The 27317-nt window shown below is 33.5% G+C and overlaps 1 protein-coding gene across 1 annotated transcript in view; it reads left to right on the top strand.

The window, feature by feature from the left end:
- EDIL3 (EGF like repeats and discoidin domains 3) overlaps positions 1-27317 on the top strand; it is a 451805-nt gene that overhangs the window by 231756 nt on the left and 192732 nt on the right. Inside the window, exon 5 of the mRNA XM_003261571.4 lies at positions 13157-13270. Within this exon, the coding sequence (XP_003261619.1) occupies positions 13157-13270 (114 nt within the window). The remainder of the gene's footprint in view (positions 1-13156; positions 13271-27317) is intronic.

Here is a 27317-nt window from a genome sequence, read left to right as displayed (position 1 = left end):
AATACTTTCTACTTTCCGTTTTCAAGGATTCCAATCACATCTATTTTAGACTAACTATATGTGTTCCACTGATCACTGATGCCCAGATTTTTTTTCTGTGTATTTTATTTTGTATATTTTCAATTGGTATGTCTTAAAACGTCTTAAAAATTCTTTTTTTTTTTTGCAATGTCTCATTTGCTATTATTCTTTTCTGGCATATTTTTCATCTCACACATTGTTTCATCTCTGGAAGTTCAATTAGGCTCTCTTTTTTCACGTCTCTATTTAATATTTTCAATATGTGGAATACAGTTTTAGTTATGTTTTAATTACTTGTCTGCTACTTTCAATATATACTGTCTTTTCAACTATATCTTTTTTGTTTCTTGAGTGTTAATCTTGATTGAATTCCAGACATGAATTTTATCTTGCTGAGTGCTCAGTACTTTATAGTCCTATATATTCTCTTGAGCTTAGTTTTCTCATATAGTTAGGTTATTTGGAAACACTTTGATCCTTCTAGGTCTTGCTTATAAGATTCGTTAGGTGGGACCAGTTTATTTAATCCAGGTTTAATTATCTCCCACTACTAAGACAAAACCATTCTGAGTACTCTGCCCAATGCCCCATGAAACAGTTTGCTTTCCAGTCTTAGTGGTGGGAATTGGCAGTTCTCTTGGCCTAGTGTGGGCTCCAAGTATTGCTGCCTCTGGTCTCAGATGACTCTTTCCACAAGAGTTTGCTCCCCTGTGAATGCTAATCTACCCTCTGCTGAGTACCTTAGAGAGCACGGCAGTGTTCAGGACTGCAGATCTCTGTGGTGGACTGTCTCTGTGTGGTTCTCTCCTCTTGGGTATTCTGTTCTGCAAATACTAGCCTCCGTGGACTCTTCAGACTCCCAGCTCCCTCCCTTTCACTAGAGTTCACCAAGCTCTGCCTGGATTTTCCCTTCCTATGCCATGGCCCAAGAGGGAGAGTCCTTTGTATCTTAATGTTCAGTATGTTCAACACTGTTGTCTCACATATTTTGTCTGAGTTCTTTTTTTTGTCATTGTTGTTGTTTTTTTTTAAACAAGAGGGTCTGCCTGAAAATTCTGGTCCCTCTTACTATGTCTAGGCCAGAAGCAGAGTTCTCATGAATCCCAAAATTATCACATTTAATGAAGAGAATATGCTGATTTGGCATACTTACCAATAAATATGGGATAAAATATATAAAAAGTAATGGCTCGGAGACAGCATTTTTGGCACTGAGTAGTGAGTTTGTTGCTTGAAGCAGATTCTTCCATGGTGGCCTTGAGTGTAACAGATGTTTTGTTGCCTCTAGCTCTGCCAGGAACCCACAAAATATCCTATAATTATGTAGATGAGATTCTGGAATGAGGGAAATCTAGCCACCCAGCTCTTTCACCTTGATGAGGACTGAAACTCATAAGAATTTTAAAAAGCAGTCTTTTCTATATTTACCAACCACAATTTAAGTCTTTAAGCTACAGATGTCAGTGATCTATCAGCCAAAATTGATAAAGAGTTGGTGTATTAGTTTAAAAAATAGTAAATGTCACCATTTTGGAAAGAAGTATATTAAGAGTATGTGTTGAATTATCCCATTCAGTGTATTAAAGTTTCCACATGCTTTGCAATTTTTTGGATAAATGCTGCCTTTCATTCCTCTCCAAGACAGGGCTACTCTTCTGTAGAATATTTATAAAAATTCTGCCCATTTATTTACTCTGATGATAAACCCAGATGTGGAAGTATGTGTGTACAGAAAGCCTCATCAGAAATTCACCTATATTTTCCTCCAGGGCGATAACCAAGAAACACTCTATCAAACAATATGAATATGGTTTAACTCATATAATAATATGGACAGTTATAAAATATAAAATTTCAAAGATAATATAAAAATTCAAAGAATGTAGAAGCAGGGAGTATTCTTAATTTTATTATCTGAGTCTACATGTATCTGTGTATAATAGTTGATTTATTAGGTTCTTTTTAAGAAATTAATTCAGGGATTAGGCAAAATTATCTTTCTTTAAAACAAAATTTAACTGTGTATGAGGGCCTGTTATTGAAATGTCAGATTACTTACAAGCTTTCAGTGATTAGGCATTTTTAGTGTGAGTTTTTGGGTTTTTTTTATTTTTTTAAGTTAAGGTCATTGAAGAAAAAAAATGTAATTGAACTTGGTGAACTGAAGGTTTTATTTCATTCCCTTAAAAGCCCCACTTAGTAAAAACGTATCTTAAAAAGATTTATTGGTGTTAAGCCTTTCCACCCTCCACTTCCACATAAAGTGAAATAAGTGGTTACCTGCAAGTTTCATATAGTTTGTATTTTCAAAAGTGGTATTAATTGGTGATAAGATTGCAAATTGATGTAACCACCTTAAAATCAGTTGGGTATTTTCTATTAAAGTTAAATATATGCATTATTATGACTCCACCATTTCACTCCTAAGTGTACCCAGAAAAAAAAATTCAACATACTTGTTTATCAAGAGATATGTTCATGCATGTTCCCTGATGCTTTTATTTCCAACACCGCCACAAATGCCATTAGCCATAGAAAGAAAAAAGCATATGGTACATTTTATGGTAAAATACTCTACAACAATTTCTCTACTCTGCAGTGAAAATGAACTCACTGCAGTCACATGCAACATTTTGAAAGATGCCACAAACAGAATATCACATACGGAATTTTTTTTTTACTATAAAGATTAAATACAGGCAAAAATAAACTCTCTGGGAATAAATATTTAGGAGATGAAATTATAAACTATACAAAGAGCAAATCTGTGACTCCCATAACAAGCAGGAGATGTGTCACCTTTGTGTGGGTGGAGGCGAGGTTTTGAATGAAAGTGGCACATGAAGGCTTGGGACTGCTGGCAGGATTCTGGTGTTTGCCCTTGGTAGTTGTTATATGGGTTGTCTCTTTATAATAATTCTTGTAACTTTACTGTTGTGTGTCCTTTTCAGTATATATGCTATTTTTCAAACATTTTTACACAAGGTGAATTGTGACCGAGAAAAAAATGACCAAATTTTAATTCTACAGGTATGAAATATATCAATGCCCTCTAAAAAGAAAATTGTGTAACAAATGTAACTCCTCTCATCTGAGTGTAAAGTTAAAAGATATGTATAAAAGACTGTAGGAGGCAAGAAAATTCACTTTTACATAAGCAAGTGGTTGTGGATTTCAGGAATAAAAAGGGAACAAATGCCCATTAAACCCAAGCCACTTAGGATTTTGAGGAAATTACTAAGATGAATAAAGGGATTGGGGAAAAGTGTATTCCAAACTAACATTTTAGGACTGGAGTCTTTAATCTAGAGGAGAAATGCCAATATTAGGTTATTATCAATGTTTTGAGAACAAGGACTATGTATTATCCTATATCTATCCTTCTTAGCACATAAAATAATACCTTGAAGGCTGGTAAGAAGAGGTGATGAAGTGGGAGTACTAATATTCCCTAGTGATGGTGAAACATACGGGTGATTAGCATAGATTCTGGAGACAAATTATCTGGGCTTTAATCTCAGTTTGGCCACCTATGTGACTCTGGGCAACTTATTTACACTTTCAGTTTATTGATTTCCTCATCTGTAAAACAGACATAATAATAATAACAATTAGCTTGTAGACTGTGTTAATACATATAAAAGGCTTAGAACAGTGTTTGGTACATAATAAGTAATCTACAAGTGGAAGGATGTGCTAATTATTATCCATTAACTGCCATACTGTAGTGCTGTTTGGCTATACTTGTATTATTAAACCTTATGTAGAGGTAAACTGTAAAATTATAAACAGAATGCAAGCAACAAATTTTAATTTCAGCAAAAGCCTAAGGAAGATTCTTTGTCCATAATGATTTTCCACTGTAGGTAGTTTTTGTTGGGGTTTGCTGAATATACAAAATATAAAGCATGACCATATGCTGAAAATTAAAATGCTCATAGGAAAGGGAAGAAAAAATAGGGAGAAATCACATCCAATTGACAATTCAAGTAGGGTTTCTAGACAAAATGGGCCCAGGTAAATTTGAATTTCAGATAAACAAATATTTTCTTATAAATATGTCTCAAATATTTGCATGGACACTCTCTGTTTTTATTTGCCAAATCTGGCAACCATAAATACTGGGAAGTCTATATACATTTCGAACCAAGCTAAGTATTTAAACATACCAAACATGATTATAGCCATCCTACTACCTAGTCTGAGTGATAAGGACTCAACATAAATTTCCCTTCTCACTTTTTGAATTATTTTTTCCAAAATGATACCAATAATGAAATTTTAGAGAATGTGAATGACCTTCTAAAACGCAGATCTATTCAATCCCATGTCCCCTTCCACCCTTCTTGAGTTCTCTATTAACTCTCCAGTATCCAAGGACTAAAGTTCAGACTCCTTAAGTTGATTGATAGGGCCATAAAAATCTGGTCCCAGACTACATAGTCGCCATTATGCAGAGTATCCCCCCACACAGTCCCTGTGCATGCTTCAGATATTCAAAGTGCTCAGCTCTCTCTGAAAATATGTTCTTTGTGTTTCTTCCTAATTTAATACAGCTGTAAAAACTCCTGCTCATCCTTTAAGCACCAAATGTATTACCTCCTGCAAGCAATCTTCCTTATCTCCTTTAGGCAAAACTACTGCTTTTTCTATAATCTTAGTACATTTTGTACATAATGCTCTAAAGCACATATTTCACCATATTGTATTATAATTGTCTGTCTCCTGTGTAGAAGAATAGAAAATGAGTGGTCTCTTAGAACAGGAGCTGTTTCTATTTACTGATATATCCAATTATGTATTTTAATGCCTGATTCATGGAAAGTGCTCCTCAGAATTCTAATGAATGAATGAGTGAACAAATGGTTAAAGTCAAGCTATGTGAATCATAGCTGAGCTTCTAATACAAATCCTATCTCACCTAGCCAGTTTGGGGTTTCTGATAACTCACTATAGGAAAAACTCCAAAATGGTTGATTATTAAGATTGACTGCTAAAACCAGAGAGAGAACTCATTTGACATGCAGCTGAAAGAATAGAATAGTTAATTTTAGATAAAACATTAAAATATGCAATTGTGTAAATAATAATAAAAGTAGGAAAACAGGAAATATATACCTTACACACTTGGAGAAAAGAACTATGGGACAATGAGGAGTCACTCTTAGATCTTCAGACTACTGATATCAGGAAAAATGAAATACGTATTAATTTAGAAAAATAACTTTACAGAGTCAACTATTTATAACTCCATGTAATTCAAAAGCACTTTTCCCTAGTCAGCTTGACTCCTTCTCTAAAACTCAACATTCCCTAGTCTGCCAAACCAATTTAGTTTTGATATTTGGAGTTCCTTTGAGAGACTGTGCATTTTCCTGTTATAGCCCTTGTTACCTTACACTGTAACTGGTTATTTCCTTGTCTATCTACTCTACTGTAAGAGCTTCAGAAACGCTACAGATTGTGACATATTAATTGTTGCATTCTTAGTACCTAGTATAGAACTAAGGATGGATGGATGCATGGAAAGAAGGGAGGAAGGGAGGAAGGAAGGAAAGGAGGAAGGGTGGGAGGGAGGAAAGGAGGCAAGGAAAGAAGGAATGGTGTGGATGGATGGATGTGCTTCATAAGCAGAGGTTCTGTTCAGTGTTTGCAAACATGGCTACACTTCAGAGACACTGGAATGCCTTTTAAAAAGTATATTACTCCCTTTGTCTCTCCCAAGACCATTTAAGTCAGAATCTCTAAGTGCATGACTTGTGCATTGATATGCTTTAAGAGCTCCAGCTTTTAAAAGAAGCATTGCTCTAATTTCATTTTTCCTTAATAGAATCCCATTAGAAATAGGCTGGAGCACCTGCCCCAAGCAAGGGACTCACTGTTACAGTACATACATGATCCCAAGTACATACAGTACATACATGATCCCAAGTACATTACAGTACATACAATAATCCCAAGGTTACTAATATTCCCGGTTCTTTCTTACCAATTAACAAATATTCATTGCAGGGCCAGCGACTATGCTACATGCCACTGAGGTAACATCCCTTGTTATGGTTTGCTCTTTTGTGAAAATGTTTACTGAAAGAGACATCTGTTCTTATTGGCCTCTGCATATATATATATATATATATAGTCATCAAATATTTGAGTTATAGAGACATAACACCTTCTTGATAACCCCTCCTCTACCTCCCCTGGTTTTGGCTTTTATATCCCTTGGAATAGCTGTCTTGTCATACCGGCCAAATATCTGTGTAAATGCAAATAAAACTTTATTGGAATAATTAATATAAACAACCCAGATAATTGGGATGAATATTGCCTGGGTACTAGTATCAAAGGCATTTGCATCTAAAGAAAGATCTTAAATACTAGGATGTCAGGATAGAGATGGACAGAGAATATGATCTTTGTTAGAAAGAGGCAATGGATAAATACCTCTTGGATTTGGGGCTTTTGTTATGCTACTGTTCTTGGTGAGTGAAGGTTATCAATAAATTATTATAAAAGGTTTGTGTGTGATATGTTCTGACTGAATAATGCTGATTTTAATTAGCTACTTTAAAATGAGTTACTAGTTATAGAGCAGAAAGCCAGATCAAAAGGGAGTTCAAGAACAGAAGATTCAAATATATACTAAACTGGTCACAGAAATGACTGGGAAATAAATTATCTAGATAATTCTGATTGTGACATAATTAAGTTCAGCATCTGAGTGGAAGAATTGAATTCCTAGAAATTCATCTTAAATAGAAATTCAATCTTTAAAGAGAAATTGAAAGACCATAGGCTTTAAATAAGGAAAAATATAAAAGGTCAAACTTTAAAAGGCAATCACTCATGGGAGGTCTGGAGAATATTTAATAGCTAATGGGGAGCCCAGGGAAGATGTGTTGTTAAGGATCAAAAAATAGCAGGCTCTGGAAAATAAGGTCTTGCCAACCAATTAGCAGTCAATAACAACATTGCTGGAGGAAAGGTAGCCCAAGGGAAAGACATAAAGAAATTGAGAAATTTTGTCTTCACAAAAGAAAAAAAACTTGGGATGGGGAGCACCGTCTATCATTGTCTCCTTTTAATATATCCAAAAAACTATGTTCAGCCCAAGAACCATTTTCCTTCTTGATGTTCTTGGGGGCCTGAATGTACTTACTTATGAAGAGGAGATAGATTTATAGTTGAAATACATTGTCTTTGTCTTTTCTAGGAGGTTAGATAGATATCTATCCCCAGAAGGATTGGATGTACTGGTCCAAATGGTGGTCAGTATTCAAAATATCTAAGCCATGTTGGTGAAATAAATCTGGCTAAACTACTGAGGACAGATGGCATTTTCCTGAGGAGTTCTGAGAGAACTCAAGGATGAACTGGGATAATGATGTCCCAGAAATGAAAACTGCTATCATTCCTACTCTGCAGATTGCAAAGGTGAGCCAGTTGAAAACAAACTAATTAGTTAGTTATTAATTAGTTTTAAAAGTCTCCAGAGGTGGAGGTTCCTGGGAATTAGACTCAAGAATTCTCTATTTCATCTCTGGCCAACTAGCGGAATCTGTAATGAAGAATGAGATTACTGAATTTTTAAATATGATTCTCTGAGAAGCCATACAGTTTCTGTGACAAGAAATCATGCCCAGACAATGCATTGTTTTGAAGGCACCAATAAGGAATTAACAAATATAATTTCCATTTTAAAAACTCTTTGACAGCCTACCACTCCAAAGTCAATTTCATGGGCTTTTGGCTATAATCTGTACAATAATGTTTCTGACAAAGATCCAGGACAAAGACGACTAGGTGTAACTGAGCATTTCTCAGGATGTGGATGTGCATAAGGTGAATTGCCTAAGGGAGGAGTGCTCAACATGATCTTTATATATATGTGTGTGTGTGTGTGTGTGTGTGTGTGTGTGTGTGTGTGTGTGTGTAGTTTGTCAACTACTGGAGTAGGCTTCTCAAAGCAAAATCTCCAGAGTGTGCATTTCTGCTAGGAAAAACCCAAGCCAAAGAGGGTAGATGATCAAACACATTTACAAATCTGTAATGTGGGTTATGTATGACATACCGATAAAGAGTCTGAGTTATGCATATAAAATCAATGAGTCTGTGTAATTAGTTATAACAGAGGCAAGGAACTGGGAATACTTGTAAAGTACTTTTTGGTTCAAAGTAATTTGTGTTTCCTTTCAGAGAAATTCAACTACTTACCTTTTATTATTTTCTGTCCTCCCTCTTCCTTCTTCTTCTTCTTTCTTCTTCCACCAAAAAATCAAAACAAAATGTAGTATATATATTACATATGTAATATATATACATATATATTACATATGTAATATATATACTATATATTACATATGTAATATATATACTATATATTACATATGTAATATATATACTATATATTACATATGTAATATATATACTATATATTACATATGTAATATATATACTATATATTACATATGTAGTATATAGTATATATACTATATGTATTACATATAATATATAATATATGTAATATATACTATATATATTACATATATAGTATATATTATATATATTACATATATAGTATATATTACATATGTAATGTATATATATTACATATGTAATATATATTACATATATACTATATATTACATATAATATATTATATATTACATATATACTATATATTACATATATAATATATTATATATTATATATATAATATATATTACATATATAATATATTATATGTAATATATATTATATATAAGATATATTACATATATGTGCATTATATATATAATACATAATAAATAGAAATTCAATCTTTATTGATTTTCAATATTTATTATATATAATATATATTACATATATATGTATTATATATATAATACATAATAAATAGAAATTCAATCTTTATTGATTTTCAATATTTATTATATATATAATATGTATTACATATATATGTATTATATATATAATACATAATAAATAGAAATTCAATCTTTATTGATTTTCAATATTTATTATATATATAATATATATTACATATATTATATATAATTTCAGGAAACAAGGGTGAGTCATGAGTTTACACCTGGAAACTCATGTGCAGCTCTCATCACTGTGCCTCGGTGACACAAGAAGGTTGGCAGCAAAGTTTTATGATTTCAGGACTCAGCTGGCTGTCTTGATTATAAAGTCATATTTTGAAGCTGTTTAATGAAGCAAGACCTTATAAATGATATTATTATTATAAATAAACTATAAATCTGACCGAATATGGAAATTTCCATTTCATATGGGGGCTGCTTTATCAGTTTTTTCTTCATTAATAAAATGGCATAACCTAGTAGTATATTTGGAATGGATGTGGACTTTTTTCTGGCAATGATAATGTCTTGATCTGTGACGAAGATAAGTGTATGCAATTTATTGCAAATATGTTTGTTTCATTTCATTGCACTATATTCTGTGAACGTTTTTATCTAGTCTTTAATTAAACATGATTTATACAAATTGAGGTCGGTTTCCATTTAGATTGCTTGCAGTGTTAATTACAGTGCAAATAGCCTTCACTGCTGAAAGAACTCCTGCATTATACAAATACACAAATGCTTCTGTGTAATTTGCAACTGTCCTCTCAGCTTGTGTATTACTGGGTATGTACATATGCAGAAATGTTTTACTAACTTAGCTACTGTATTAAAAATATGGATAACTTAAGATAACATGTATATTTTTATGAATTTAGATTTAAGTAGTTTTTGAGTTTTAAAAACATTGAAAAATGCACATTTAAACAATGAAAAGGTCATTCTATCACAAATTGAGTGTGTCTACAAAGCATTTCCACTTCAGCAAATGCCATTCCAATTCATTCCACTTCATCTTAACCTCTGGGTAAAGGTGTTAACTGTTGATTTTTTAGAATCGGATGTCCTTAATTATAACCTTGCTTTGCTGACGATTTATAGATGGGGCCTGATGAGCCTATAACTGGAAGGTTTAAAGGTTGATTTGTCTCAATTAGATTTATGCTCACATATTTTAGTTACTACTTACGGTGTAAAGACTTGGAAGATTTAAGGAAGCAAAAAACAGCAGTGTCTTTGTATCATTAATAGTATGTATAATAATTCTCGATTGTTCTCACATTGGCTATGAGAACTTCCTTCTATTAACATTACAAATCAGCAAGAGCTGGGTTTGATTTTACTCATGATAAATTCAATCTTAAAATGAGAAAATACATACAGCCTCTTACATGAGACTTAAAATATATGTTGTACCTATTAACATCAAATCTTGTGTGGGTTTCTTTCCCATCTTCCTTTATTCATTTCTCAAGTCCATCTCACATATGGCTTCACTAGGTTCTTCTAAAGTAGAAGGGTGAAGGAAATACCCTCTCATCCTTCTCATCCTGCTCCAAATGTTCATTGCCAAAAAAATAAAACCCAGTTCCCTCAGCCTGCACTAAGGGTTCATCATAATCTGGTCCCTATCTACATTCTCTGACATGGGATTCTAGCACTCTCCTTCATCTTCTCTGCTCCAAAATACTTTACTCCTGTACCTAAACACACCGTCATATCATGAACATTCTTCTTCAAAGTTGTGATTCATTCTGGCTCCCTGCTTGAAAATTGACTGTCATCTGTATCACATCCTTATTAATCTTAATTAAACTTTTTCTTCTTGTCTAAGATCAAATTATATTTTGCTTATGTGGGTCCTTCAGACATGACCACTCAGTTTCCTCTCTCTAAGTATGTATGAGAATAAATTTTTGCATCTAACTTTACAAAATACGGCAATGTTTTCTCTAAGATGTGAAGACATTAACCAGTTACACGTTCTCATCTAAAACAAATTGTAGTAGAGAAGATACAGATTAAGACATATTGGGCATGTTCCAAGGTAGCCAAACATTGTTATTGTCATACATACGTTGAGTTGGCAACAATAAGTAGCATTTCATGTGGCTTACAAAATTTAATGAAAATGGTTTGCGTGTTAGTCCAATATAAATATAGTTTAATATTAAGACTAAGTGAAATTTTGATAAGAGCAAAGAGAGCTGAGATTTTATTATATTTTTAAAAAGGAAAGAAATGACTTATACTCACCTTTTCTTTCCCCTCCGTCCCTCCTTCCCTCCCTCCCTACCTGCCTCCCTCCCTCCCATCCATCCTTCATTTTTGTACAGTTTCAGTATCAAATATTTAGGAGTCTATCATACTTTTTTTCCCCGAGAACAAGTCTAGCTCTGTTGCCCAGGCTGGAGTGCAGTGGCTTAGTCTTGGCACACTGCAAACTCAGCCTTCTGGGTTCAAGCAATTCTCTTGCCTCAGCCTCCTGAGTAGCTGGGATGACAGGCACACTCCACCACACCCAGCTAATTTTTGTATTTTTAGTAGAGACAGGGTTTCACCATGTTGGCCAGGCTGGTCTCGAACTACTGGCCTTGTGATCTGCCCACCTTGGCCTTCCAAAGTTTTGGGATAACAGGCGTGAGCCACCACACCCGGCCGAGTCTATCGTATTTTACAGCACACAGATCCATCTTTTTAGAGATTAGCAGATTCTGATTTTATCCTCTTATTTGAAGTTATGAGGTACTCAAATTATTTTTATTTTTTCCAAACACAGTCATGAATTATCTCTATTCTTAAGCTGCGATTGTCAACCAGAAACCAAAAGGGCTGCTTTTTGGGAGAAAGTTACTACCTAAGGAAATTTAGACCAGGCTTTCTACAGTGAACTTAGAATGAGAAGGTGACCAACTCTGCTTTCTAGAGGGGATACTAATTAGAAGAAAAAATGTCAAAAGAAAGGGCAGAATTTAGATTTTCGAATACTTTTTTCCTTGTTTCCTTTTGGAAGTAATGTAATAATCATCTTGCTTTAAGCAACTATAGTAACCCAAGACTTCAGAACTACCATTTGACATGTTACAGGGTATCAGAAGGCACATTACAAATCTGGAATAAATTTTTTTAAGATTGTGCACATGACTTTCTATTGTTTTGATAGAAAGTTTGTCAGGAAACGTTTATTGGGCCCCAGTAGTTTTCCAGAGAGAGTGTGGTATTTTCAGGAAAACAAAGAACAGGGCAGGATAGGAACTTCATTTGTGGAGCTCACTTTCTGACAAGGTGAAAGGGGCTAAAGGCACATAAACAGACAATTTCCAAGTCTGTAATACAGTTAAAAACAACAACAACAAACATTTCTGGAAATGAAAGCAGATAGGGAGCTCAACTGGAATAGCTCATTGGATGAGGAAGAGATGGGGAGTGGTGTGTGCTCTCCAACTACTGTACTGGCTCCCACAGAATCCAGCATGGTGCTGTGCTAAAAGGGAATGATTTGTGAATATCTGTGATTGATTGAATTAGTCATTGTTTCTTTTGCATTCAAAGTCATATTTGTTTTCTCTGTTGTCCAAAATTAGCAAGGAAAGTAGTATAATTTGCTCAATGTTTTATATTTCATGTGATTTTGCATCAGATGTAATAGTAGTATATCAAAGGTAAATCCCTTTAGTCATCCTAACTTTAGAAATCCTTGAATGAGATTAGGAAGTGATCACCATTTACATTTATTATACTTTGCATGTAACGAGCTTTAGCTATTAACTCTAATTTGCTTCTCATCGTATTCATCAAAGACAAACTATTTAGAAACTAAAACATCCCTGTCAGTTAGAATTTTAATGAATTAAGATGAAATGAGACAGTGTTAATTGGCAGTTGTTGCTGCAGGGGAGGTTTCTCGATCTTGTAAGTGAAACCAATTCATCTTTCTATCAGGGTTAATTTGTTTGATTTAATTCTAAGGATACACTGAATATTTCCCCAAACTATCATATTTATTTCCGGAATGGGAGAGTGGTTTAGTTCTGTTGACCTTTCATCTGGATTCTGAATTTTATTTGAAATTGATTAAATATAATGGTTATCAAATTGTTGGTTTTAAGCAGCATTTGTATTAGTGACTAAACACACACACATGCCTACACACACACAAAGGAATAGCATTACTAAGACATTTGTATTTCAAATGTTAAAACTTTCCAATATCTAATCATTTTTTACCAATAATTCTCTTCCTCTGTCCTTTCTGTTTTTCTTAGACATAAATGAATGCGAAGTTGAGCCTTGCAAAAATGGTGGAATATGTACAGATCTTGTTGCTAACTATTCCTGTGAGTGCCCAGGCGAATTTATGGGAAGAAATTGTCAATACAGTAAGTATTCACATGTGTGTATGTGTGTGTGTGTGTGTGTATATATATATATATACATACACACATATATGTATGCATATATATTTTTATGTATGTCATCTAAATTTATTTTGAAATCTCGGCCAAAATCAATATTATTTGCTTTCAGAGTGTATAATCCATTGAAATGGTACTTTTCTTATCTGTGGTGTGTTATTAATGCACACATATTCTCTAGGATGTCTCATTTAGTGCACAATATGCATAGAAATGTTATCTTGTGACTTGAAAAGAATGATAACATTTCCTCAGATACTCAAGTTCCATGGATCCCATTTTGGTTTATGATTATGCATATGACCGAAATTTCTACCACCAGAGTGACACTTTGGTTCTGAGAGTAAATTCAGGGCATTGAAACCAGATAGACAGGGCACGCTGGCTCATGCCTGTAACCCCAGCACTTTTAGAGGCCTCAGCGAGAGGAGCCCAGGAGCTCAAGACCATCCTGGGCAACACAGTGAGAACCCATCTCTAAAAAAATGAAATAAAAATAAAATAAATCAGTTAGCCTCTATTATAAATAAAACGTAAAAATAAAGGAGGATGCATTTGGGCCATCCCACACACTAGCAAGAATGTTGCACACTATTTATTTGTCTTATTGGAAGCTGAAGAAAGTAGGGTCTTGAAATGATGCATCAAATGACAGGGCAGTTATTTGCCTTAAGTGTTTACAAAGAGGCAGAAAGCACCAGTTACCTAAAAAAAAAAAAAAAAAAAAAAAAGCTGGGAAAAAAGTAGTAACAGGACTAAAGTCAATGGGATGGGGCCTAAAATGGGCCCAAACACAGGTTAATAATACTAATGCTATAGCCTTATAATTGTTGGACAATTAGAGGAAAGTTCATACTGCTACTGCTTCGATGTATATCATATGATCTGAGCACCACAACAACATTATGCAAATTCCAAATGTAGATGCAGATGAGACTTCATTTGCACAAACTGAGACACACCTGATGTTGTTTGCCCAAGCTTTCACAGCTGTTTAGTGACAGAAGCAGTGCTACAGGTTTCTGATTCCCCACCCAGTGTATTTTCCTCAAGACTGAGATACCTGTTTAAATAGAGAGGTATAATATAAACATGAATATACATGACAGGTCCATTCTTTATCACAGACACACACACATACCACATAGTTCTTTCTCTTCAGCCATAGTAAGAAATGTATTTCTCATTTTCTTTTTCTTTCTTTCTCTTTGGCCATGGTATTTATAAAATAAAATAGGAAATATTGTTGAATAATTTGATATATAAGTATATATACATAAAACAATGATATAAAATGGGATGCTCATTACTGTAGTCCTGACAAACTGCACAAAATAATTAAACTCTGAATATCACAGAGAAATCTTGAATTGGAAAAAAAAAACTTTCTAAGCTTAAAGTAATTGAGGAAGGACATTGAGCATGAGTTGATGAAGAAAGGTATAGGGCACAGAAGGATGGAAAGGGAAGGCTGAGTAAGTAGGTTGACCATGCAACCAAATAGACCAATAGTCATCCAACCAACTAACCTAGAAACCTTCCCATAAAGCATTTAACTAACCACCCACTAAGTTAACTCAAGCTCAGGTTCAGCTTCTCTTTGGCCTGTCCCAGGCACAGCACTTGCATCCATTTTTGTTTCATGGAACTTGAAGATGGCTGCTCAGTCAACACTGGAAGTTGTGCTAAAAAGCACTTCCAAGATGTCTGTCAGTGAACATCTTATTAATATCATGATGAACAAAAAACTGATGTCAGTGACTATTTCACCTTCATTCAGCAAAAATAGAGAATTGGTACCTGAATAGAGAACCTTCCAGGAAGGAACTTTGGCATAGTTTAAAACAATACCTGGATTAGAGCATGTCTAGGCAGGGTAAGACCACCTCTGACCCGTAGGAGGCCTGACTAGGAGAACAATTGCGGGAGAGAAACCTTCCTATTTTCCTAAAAGGAGGATTGAATGGGGGACATATCATAAGAACCCTGCCTAGGGATGAGTGTCACTCTGCAGTGATCAATGAGCCTAAGAAGTGGCACTTGAGGGTGTGGATATCCTAGAAGAGGAGACCTAGAATGTGGAGCTCTAGGGCATGGAGGAATTGGGAAACAGGTCAAGTGGATAGGCTGGGGATGAGGGGTTTATGAGACAGACAGTAAGGCTATGAAAGAGGGAGAGATGCCCCTGCCCTGTCATTAGTTTGTGCCTAGTGTCTTCCAACCAGTTTTTCATGTTGTGTTTAATGAAAACATTTGCTTTTCTGTGACTTAACTTTATATTGATATAATATTTATATTTAAATTCAGACATCTCTTTGAAGATGCGTGTGATAGTGGCATGCCTCCCTTCAACTGTCATATGATCTGGCATTCTAGCATTTCCTCTATTCTCCGTGCCCTGACAAAGAGATCAGAAAGAGTCACCTAGAGAGTTCCCTAAAATATTTTCCTATTGGGGTGTTTGCTTTTATTTTATTAAATTTTAAGGACATATAACAAATTAAGGATCTTTATTCTGCCTATTGTCTAGATTTCTTAGGATATGGTTCTACTTTTTTCTGTAGTCTCTTAAAAGTTTTTAGAAAATCTAGAGTAAAAAGGGGTAATGATTTAGTTTTGCACATTGAGAACTTAGAGAATTCGCTTACCGTGGGGTACATATAAGCACCTACAGGTTACAGGTGGTACCAGCTCTAAGCTGCTGGAAGGTAAGATCTTGGAAGTTGTTGACAATACCTAGATGATAACTCCTGTGCTGGTTTCTACCCTGGAATATGATTGACAACCTTTCTTCTGGACTTTGTATCATGCATGTCCCAGAGGGTGGCCTTTCCCTCATTTTTTTACCAGACTTTCAATTTTAAACTGTATATTAAGGCTGCCTTTGCCAATATAATTAAATGAAATATTTTCAAAACTAGTGATATACCACATTTTAAAAACTCAAATATATTTATTTTAAGTTAAACAATTAAAAGCAAGATGTTTTTGTTGAGATATTACCTTGATAAATATTACAAAAATAACTGTGAATTATTTACTATAATGTATGTCTTTAATTTAGCTATTAAGCACCTTTACTTTGTAAGGAATAAATTTATATCTAACTCTACTATGACCTGTTGCAAAATTATGTGGTAAAAATTATTATGCAAATCAATTACCTATTGAACATTTTCAATAACAATGACATTATTTCATGTTAATAATAAACCTTTTAATACTAGGCAAAAAAAGTTTCCTGCAGTTTTTTAAGTAATTATTTTCTAATACTTATAGGGGAGTTAAGGCAATAATACATATTTCTGATTTAAATAATTTCAGTTTAGACTTCTAGATGTGATTCATACAATTTATTTACTTTGGAAGATCTCAATTCTTTTTTAGTTTTATTATTTATTTATTTATTTATTACAAGGTTTGGTTAAGTTTTATTATTTTTATATTTTACATGAAATTACGTTTAATATGTGAAAATCATTTAGATGTTCCTGTAGTATTTATCATAGCATTACATCAGTTCTTCTAATTAAAGTCCTAATTTAATTCCCTTGTTCATTTTATTTATCTATTTATTTATTTATTTATTTATTTATTTGAAATGGAGTCTCACTCTGTCGCCCAGGCTGGAGTGTAGTGGCACAATCTCAGCTCACTGCCTCCTGGGTTCAAGCGATTCTCCTGCCTCAGCCTCCCTAGCAGCTGGCACTACAAGCACGCACCACCACGCCTGGCTATTTTTTTTTTTTTTTTTTTTTTTTTTTTTGTATTTTTAGTAGAGATGGGGTTTCACCACTTTGGTCTGGTCTCAAACTCCTGACCTCGAATGATCTGCTCAGCTTGGCCTCCAAAGTAATGGGATTACTGGCATGAGCTACCGCGCGCAGCCCCTCATTCCTTTTAAATGTTATAAGCTCAAGCGTTCTGACAGTTAATTCCATAAACAGCTTGAAAAGAAAATGATAATGAATTGGAATGAGAAAACTATTCTCATAAGAACAGATAAGCTTTGTCATGTAAGTTTAACTGAACATGATGTTTAAACTAGGTTAAGTGCAATGAAAATTAATAACACTTTAGTTAACTAATCTAAAAATAACTTGGATTGCCCTCATTTATTGGACTATGTGGCCCACAATACCTGTATACATTTCCCTCCTGGTTGTTTAAATATGACATTATTAAATTTCAGGAATGGCACTCAAATTCATTTTTATCACTGGCACTACTTTGAGAAAGTAAGATAGATTTCAAGGGAGCTCCTATAATGCAACATCCACAAACAATTATGACAAACAAACAAAAAAAGACTTGGGTGATCTCAGAGGGTTTTACTAAATATTAAAACTAAAATCTTCTAGTAAGGACTAAGTGATGTTTCCAAATATCATAATTATCCAGTTTTTGCAAATTTAATAAAATAATCTAGATAATCATATAGTTGGTTAAGAATTCTGTGATATTGTAAGGATATTAAAATAATACCTATGAATGTATTTTGAAAGTGGTAAATTAATATTTTCTTATCTTCATTATTTGAGTAGCTTTAACTGTTTTAGCCATTATTATAAATTAACTAGTATTTCCAAGCACATAAATATAGACAATATATACTGTGTGTGTATATATATGTAAAATATATAATATATATAAAATATATAAAAATATATTATATATAAAATATATATGTAAAATATATATATATTATATTTTTTTCTTTTTTTTTTAAGACAGAGTCTCTCTCTGTCTCCCAGGCAGCTAGAGTGCAGTGGCGCAATCTCAGCTGGCTGCAACCTCCACCTCCCAGGTTCAAGCAATTCTCCTGCCTCAGCCTCCCAAGTAGCTGGGATTACAGGTGCCTGCCACCACACCCAGCTAATTTTTTTGTATTTTTAGTAGAGATGGGGTTTCACCATATTGGCCAGGCTGATCTCAAACTCCTGACCTCAGGAGATCTGCCCGCCTCAATCTCCCAAAGTGCTGGGATTACAGGTGTGAGCCACGGTGCCCAGCCGCTATATTCTTTCTTTTGATACCAATGTGTACTACCAAGCGTATTTGTTTAAGTACATACTTATTCACTGAAAATTGCTAAAACATTGTAGAGATAAATACATGATGAGATTTGTATTTTTATGCTCAATATTTAATTATTGCTTTTTAAAAGACAAATTTGTAAATAATGACAGGCAAATCTTTTTTGTTTACTAAATATATCTTTTCACCAATTCATATATGTTGATTTTAAACATTACTATGTGTCAAGCACCTTCCTAAGTACTTTAAATATTGATTTTTTAATCCTCTCGGCATCCTTTGTAGTAGGTACTCATTATTACTGATTACATTTCACAGAGCAGACTGAGCTATTGAGTGATTAAATAATTTGCATAGGTTGGCCTGGCTAGTAAACTTCAGAACCTGGCCTTAATCCCAGGCATTGCAGTTGCAGAGCCTGCAGCCCCAAGCATGATATGATCCTGTCTTTTGTAGGGTAAAGGGATGCTGTTATTATACTCTGCATATTAAAAACACTTATACTTGATAAGTGGCCTTGGCAAGTGACAACAGCATAAGAGGAAAGAGTGCAGGCTTTGCATTCAAATAGAACTGGAAGTTTAAACATTTTCTATTTGTAACTATATGTCCTGACAAGTACATTGCCCCTTCTGAGCCTCAGATTCTTTATCTGCAAATGGAATTGATACTATCTTTTGATATATATATATTGATGGGCAGATTAAAATTCATAGAATATGTAAAATACCTAGTAAAACACCTAGGTCAATAAATGTTATAAAGAAATAATTGCATAAATATATACACAAAGGATTTTTTAGTTATTAGAAAAAAAATACCTGTGTATCTCACCTTTTCTTTTGTCATAATGTGTGATTTTGTTTTATTATTTATGCAAACAACTTGTCCATCTTTAGTAAATTAGTGTATGTCCTTGAGAACAAGCAGTGTAGATGTTAGGTATAATGCCTACATACCGTGTTTTACGGATACATAAGTTTAAGAATTCTTGTGGCATTAATATAAGTTTAAATAAATGTTGTTTACCCAAAATCATTATAGGAGATAGTTGCTGTGTTTTTTTATAAAAGGCTATCATAATATATGAACCACAAATACCCAATTTGATTTATCTTTTTGTATTTTTGCGGTTATTGTAAGATGTCACTGTTATTTGATCAGGTATCTTAGCGAATGACAAGCAAATGAATGTTTGCAGTGATTTTAGTGAATGACAAGAGCAGAATTAATAATTCCAGTATTTTCTAAAAAAGTGGTCAGAGATTATAGTTTTATAGTATACAATACTAAATTCCCACTCTTCCCTATCCAGCTGTGACAAGATAAAAGGAAAACAGAGAAATTCTGAAGTAAATTATTTTTTTAAAAAGGTGTCTATAAGGAAATGAAAATTAGAATGAAAGCACACATAAGTTTTATAAGAAAACTGCCTAAGTCTGATGTTACAATATAGTTAATGTATTCAAATATATGATCAAATAAACTAACCACAAATATTTACTGAGCTTTTCTTAGCATAACTGTGTACAAGGTTACAAGAACATACGTGAATAAACTCATTCATTCAACAAATTGTTTCGCCCTCTAAAGCTGGAACAACAATGGCAATTGAAATGAATTCGGTTCCTACTCTCATAGAATATATAGATTAATGAGACAGAAAAAAGAATTATGTATTATTTAATGATAAGACATGGTAAGTGCCATGAGGGCAAAAAAGAGGGAGCCTATGACAGGGAATCCCTTTCTGTTAGGGGGATTTAGAAAAGTGAGATTTAAGCTGAGACCGTAAGAATGTATCGTATATACTCAAACAGAAAGAGGAGGGGGTGGTGGAGATGAGAATCTTACAAAGAGAATGATGAATAAACAGATCCTTTGATAATCCTCAAGAATAAACAGATCTTTTGTTTATCCTCAAGAATAAACAGATCCTTTGTGTTTAAGAATCTTAATATTTAGTGGATGAGTTAAGATTGTTATTTAACCAACATGTGATAGCACCTTTAGTATATCTTACCTTTTAGGCCTTAACAATATAGAGTCATGAAATTTCATTTGGGGTTGTGATCTATCCATGCCAAACCATGTTTATATACTAAAAATTCACCTTATAAATATATTTTTGTGCAATCACAAGGGATTTTTAAAACATCAGAATAGATTTTAACTTGTAAATGTAACAAGAAATCAAAGAGAAACAAAGAAAAATAAATATTTAATTTTAATCTTATTTTATTCCATATAACAAATATCTGCTCTGTTTTAGAAATTTGAACAAGGTACTTTGGTAATGATTTTTGTCTTTGAAAGCATTGGCTAATTTAACTTAAGATTGTTCTACTTTGCTTGAAATACATAAAAATTAATCCAAAACTCCAGTGGGACAGGAGAAGGACAGTTTGCCTCAGGCTGATACCTTTTGTGAACATCAAAAATAAATAAATAAAGGAACTGACTATGGGTAAATCTGAGGTGCATAACATTTAAAATCTACCTATAAGTATATAGGGATACATTTACAAATAACTGTAACCATATATACTTGAATATATAATTATTTTAATTTAATTTCTCACTTCTTTTAAAACATGTTTTTGTGAGTTAAAAATATCCAGAGCACTGTGCAAGTATATCAATAAAGAAAGAAATGATTTCAACGTTACTGCAGGATGAAGTTTTTGAAACAATAAACACAAAAAATTGACTCAATAACAAAAGCAAATTGGATTATTTGTGTCTGACATGGAAGTTCTATCTTCAGTCAGATGCCTCTGATTTTCCAAATGTCACACAACAGTTTTGTACAGAATTATCACACTTTGAAGGTTCACCTACTGTACCTTAAAGTGATAATGTAGTAAAGACAAACAAGTATCTGCAAAATGTTCAAATAGACCATGTAGGACTTATTAAATACTTCCAACAAATGGAGTCATATTCTCATTACCTGACAGTTTTGTATTTAATTGCAAATAATTACTGAAACATTCAGTAAGACCTTTTTGTTTTCAAATTATTTCAACATTCCCCTTATGTGCTAAACTGTATATGTCCACAGATTATAATTTAGTTTTGTATTTATTCTCCAGGCTAAAACTTGCTCTTATATTTTCCAGTTCAAAGACAAAGAAAGATGAAGTACTCAGACATCAAGAGAGTTTGAGAACAGCATAACTTGATTTAGTTCTCATAAAATTTAGAACTGTAGTGGATGATTGAAAAATATTGCATTTTTCTCAAACTGAAAATATCACTCTTTTCAGCTATCACTCCAACCCTCACCCTTACAGAAAGAGCAGGGGGAGAACCCAAATAAAATATATACAAAACGAAAAACACAAAAAAACCTCTCTGTTAGGAAACTACTAGAAAAGAAGTCATCCTGGGACTAGAAAGTTGGCACACTGTTAAAATGTAATTTGTGGGCCAGACAATATCTTCTACATGTTAATGTGGCGTTCTTGGGTACTTAGGTGAAATTTTGGGCCTGACTGTCAGAGTGAGGTTCAATTGGTTATTTCACAATGGGAAAATTATAGCACAAACCACCAGGATTTCTGCTTTTATCACACTGCTAAACAGCAGAGACAAATGCCTTTCTCAGAAGAGAAGAAAGAATATAGATGGTTCCTGGTCTTTCACCAAATGTGCACAGTTTTTCAAATGATGGCATGATTTCCTGAGCTCTCAAGAGTTTCAAATGGTTGCAATAAAACTTGACTGGCAACTATGGAGCTGAGTTTGGCAGTGACAGCAACAGCTAGTGTGACCCTAGCCGCAGTTTTCAACTGAATCAGCACACTTGGAAGTGATGGTTTCCAGCAGCATGTGAGACATAAAGCCAAATACATGTTTTGAGTTCCCATCTTCAAAGCAATCTTCTTCAACTGAAGAATGAGGGCACAGGAACCTTTTTCACTGCTTAGGCATATTGAATTTTAGGTGCAATTGGGACATCCTGATAAGATAGTACAGCTAGTTATTAAAAATGCATATTGTAGTTAAGGGAAGCATTGGTAACAAAGATTCAGATTTACAGGTCAGATGAGAATGATGAAGTGATAAGATTAGATAGCACTGCCAAGGGAGAAAGTAAGAGAGTAAAAAGTATAAATGGCTAAGGATAAAATTTAAATCAGGCAAAAGAAGTTCTATTTGCAAAGGTACAAAAAAAAAATAAAAGGATAAACCAGGAAACAGAAGAGGAATACAGACTTAGAGCAAGGAAAAGAGTGTTTCCAGAATAGGAACTGGTCAAGAAAATGCAGGCCTAAGAAAAGATACTTTTAATGTGGAAGCTAAAACCATTAATGGCCCTTATATAATTGTGTGGCTGTAGAGAAGAATGCCAGATTGCAAGTGTTCCAGAATGAGCAGGTGCTGAGTAGAAAATAATAGCCACAGGCTGCTCCTCCCAGGTTAGGGTGCACTCTACTTTAAGCGTATCTTAAACCCCAAAGAACCATTAAGGTGACTAAAGACCTAAAAATAAATTTCATAATAGTTACCTTAATAGCTTTATCTGGTCAATAATACACATTCTTTTTAGAGCTCCAAAGGGAATGGAAACATAAAGTATCCAAGTTAAAAATAAATTGAACTTGAGGAATATGGTTCTATAAAAAGAAGGAGAGCCAGAGCAAAGTCAGTAAATCCAATACTAAAATTCAAGGAAAACAGGAGCAGGGACAGAAAATAAACTATTCTGACAAGAAAAATGGATAGAACTATAGTTATATAAGGAAGCCTATAAAAACTCAGCACTATCATCTAACTACGAAACACCGAAAAATTGAAACCGCAGGTCTTAGCTCTGAAAAATCCAGAGATATTTGTGGTGGTTTGTTCAAAAGAAAATTTGCTTTTTATTTTCTCTGGTACACTTGGGCAGACACCAAAATTTTTAAACATCCCTGAAATGACAATTTGGTATATAAATGTTGCCTCATACTTACTTGGCAGTAAGTATTAATAATGTTATTTCCTTTTCCAATAGAATTATTTCTGGATTCTACCACTGTTAATAGTTTTCCGTTTAACAGAACATTAGCACTTTCCTACAAGGATTAATATAAGGGAATTCTCAGTCCCACTCTGTAAGTGCTTAATGCAAGGTTTTTAACCCTAGGTAAGGACCACAAAGGATTGGTGGACAGAAGTGTCCTTTGATGAGAAAACAAAAATCATCTGTTTATTTGTATTATTGGATGACTGAAATTTAAAATTTTCATCAATTACAAATATAGGCAACAACCAATCATAGGGTTAGCAGTACCTATGATTTTGTCACTAATAGAAATCACAGATATTTTCATTTCACATAATACATGTCACAAATGTAAAATATCATTGACATTTTTCACTAATATGAAACTATAGTAGATCTGCTACTACTTATTTAATGTATTAATAGATCAGCGTATACACTGATAAGTCACATATTTTTAAATATTTTGATGATTGCCTTCAATTTCTTTGTATTTCATTTTATATGTTTGAAGGCATTATTCTGAGAAGGGTCTTTAGGCTTCACCAGACTGACAAAAAGGTCCATACTATAAAAAAGTTTTAGAAACCTGAGTTAATGGTTTATCTGTTTCAAAAGATATTTTCTCCCAAAATAATGTAGATGAAGCTTTTGGAGATAAAAGCTGTCAATGAGCCATTTTCATTGAATGTCCAGTCCTGGCCTTTCTGCTGAATTTTGTTCTCTAGCTCCATGTATAAAAACATGTAAGTAAAATAGCAGACGATGAAATTGTAAGCAATATTTTTGTCATTGTATTTACAGAGGTCTTACTAGCAGGGTTGAGCTTTTGTTGAATTCATTCCTGCTTCTCCTCAACTGTGCAGATTTAGACACTTTGTAACCTGTAGAGAGATGATGTATTCTAACTTACCTACCCTGTGGACACGAACCCACATTTAAAAGACAAAGGAAAAGAGGTAAACTAAAGAGCAACCATCACCTCTTCACCCCCACATCCCCTTCCCCATCACCTGCTGCTCAGGGGCCGCTATCTGAAGTTGAGCATATTCAACTGAACCTTTTCAGTCTCCTTAAAACTGATTATTATCCATGTAAAATTTCATAATCAATTTAGTTATTTGGTTTTCCAATGCCTTATACACCATCACTTTAGAATAATGCAGCTAGTATAAGAGTTCATCAAAACATGCCAGTTGTTCAGAATAATAGGATTATGTATAAAGTAATGGGGATCACTCAGTACTTGGGGCAGGGGGAGGGAGAATGTCCGCCTGTTAACTTAGTGAAATTTCTAGTTAATGTGCACATCAGTTTCAAATCATCAAGGTACTGTAACTAAACACACATGTAATTCTGTTTTTTGATTTAGTTCCTTTCTTGTATCAGAATTCACTCACACCTAGAGTTATTTAAGGAAGTGTATGCTTCCCGGACATATATGACGCTATCATTTACTTGACCTTCTTTCTTTAAGGAAGTTAAGCTTTTGCAGACTTCTGGATGTCAAACTGGAATTTTAAAACGATGGAAATGACTTATCATCTAAAAACTTAGACATTTTGCAAAATGGCTATGGCAATAACATCATGCAAGTGATGAGAGAAACATCAAAATAACTGAAACATGATCGCTGATAGTAAGTCACTGGAAATATTGCTCTGACATACATTTGTCTGGTATTTTTGATTCCAAGAAAACAGACCCCTTCAGTTTACCTCTGTAAAATTAGGACTATTTTCAAGTTTGTGTGTTAACCACATTACAAGGAAGGCTTACATACTACTCGGGTTTCTGCCTCGCTGTTTCATTCTCATTATTCCTATTTGTAGATCCCATAGTCTTTTAGAATTTTTGCTTCTCCCTATTTTTACTCTGCATCCTTGTCTTCATGAATGATCAATTTAAATTTAATAATATTCCTCATATTAATTAATAATAAGTAATTCAAAGGGTTGCGTGTGAAAAGGTTAACACCAAAAAAGCAGTCAGTTTATAAGTGTACCTGAGAAGGAAATCAATTCATTTAGTATTATTCAACTGTTCTTCATAGTATAGGAAAATATCATCTATTTATACACATTTAACCTTTTGAGTAGTCAGGATGATTTTATCATAGGAGCTTTGGTGAGTTCATTCATTATGCAAAACACTACAAAAGTTCCCACAAAGCTATTAACCGTGTCCTTCTGGTATTTGGTCTAATCATAAAAAGTAAAACTATTTTTTTTTCCCTTGGGTAGCAGTATTATTAACCTAACAATATTACAAAGTAATACATAAAATTATGTCCAATGAAGTTGATAAGCCAATATGATAAGAAAAATGATAGTAATTTTTCTCATGCACAATTATCTATCAATTAATTTCTAGTGGGCATCTCTGTGCCACTTAGCAGGTGGCAATAACATCTCTGATAGAGTTTTCACTTGGAAAACTGTTGACATTTCACCTGTTTTGAACGGTCCATTAAAATTTTCTTAAACATATGTTTTCTGATTACAAAAGTATTCCATATCTGAACAGGAATACTTGGGAACCACAAAATTAATTATTTAATTTTATTTCATTCTAAAATGGAGTTCATTTAAATCGACACATGTAACAGAGCAATGCATATAATATTTACATATTGTTACTTGGTTCTTTCTACAACGTGTCTTCCCTTGTGTCTGGTTGGCCAAATCCCTTCTCAGATCTAAAGTTTGTCGATAAAATAGACACTGTTACTTCAGTGTACTTACTTTTCTCTTTGGTAACACCTAAAATACCTGCATAAGTATTTTATGCATACCTGGATAAGTTGGGCATTTGATAATATCAGGCAGTTGAGTGGCTAAGATTTCTCTGACTTTAGTAATAATTCTCTAGGGAGAAAGTTACCATCATCTATTTTGGTTGGTGTAAAATTGGGAAGCAGATGAACACTTGTTTAAACATAATGAACAGGCAACTGGATACATTTAATCCAAGTTTAAACTGAATTTTATAAAAGAAAAAATAGTAGAAAATTGCATAGTATTGGTCTTGTACTTTTTAACAACATGTAAGTAAAAAGGAACTACTGTTTTTCACTCTAGTCACACCTCCACTACTTCCAAGAATATGACAGTACATACAGTTTTTGAAATTTTAGGAGCTGGACAGACAAGTAAATTGTCTACAAGGCTGCTTTTATTACTCATTGAAATGATTTTTTTTTTTAGTATTCTACCTTAACAATAAAGTACTAGAAAGAAGTAAAAACCTATAAAAATCATGTTTCAGTTAATAATTCATGTTATTAATTAGTCATGCTTTTGAGAAATGGGAGTTAAAACTAACTTTTCAAATGATTGCAAGGTGTGTGGAGTAAACATAATCAATTGATTTATTTTACTCAATTTACTTTCTAATCTGTTGGCACAGATAATGAACCTTGGCTCTACATTAACGTGAATATGATAGAAAAGAGAAATATACAGGGAAAATCCAAGTTTATGCATATACGAATGTTTAATTGGTATTTGCTTATTCATTCTAAGGATTGTTTTATACATACATAAAACACAAGTCTATTAGAAACAACTTTAACCACAACAACAAAAATGATCTGTGGTTGGGACACAAATTTCTTGATAAAGTAATGATAAAAATTTTGAAATTTATACATAAACTTTTACCTTCTAATGGTAAATCAGACTAATGTCATAATTGCCCAGATGCTGGTTTCATGTTTGAAGATGTTAGCATTGAAAATGATTGCCTCCACAATTTATCCTGAGGCATTTTCTTAAACAGAGAAAAATGCACTATGCTGTAATAGGCTTTCTTGAAAGAGGAAATGTGAAAATAGTTATTAAATTGTAGAGAGAAAATACACGGTGAGAGAGAGGAAAAATAAGGCTGTAGAAGTTCTTGAGGCAGGCAGTTCACCATGTTCCTTGTCTACAGATGTCTCATTATAAAATTATTCTGACTTTAGTTTCTAATAACCTGCTT

This window comes from Nomascus leucogenys, chromosome 2 (assembly GCF_006542625.1).
Source record: "Nomascus leucogenys isolate Asia chromosome 2, Asia_NLE_v1, whole genome shotgun sequence".
Taxonomy (NCBI): domain Eukaryota; kingdom Metazoa; phylum Chordata; class Mammalia; order Primates; family Hylobatidae; genus Nomascus; species Nomascus leucogenys.
Note: the sequence above shows the minus strand (reverse complement) of the source record. Positions and strands in the feature narration are given on the sequence as shown.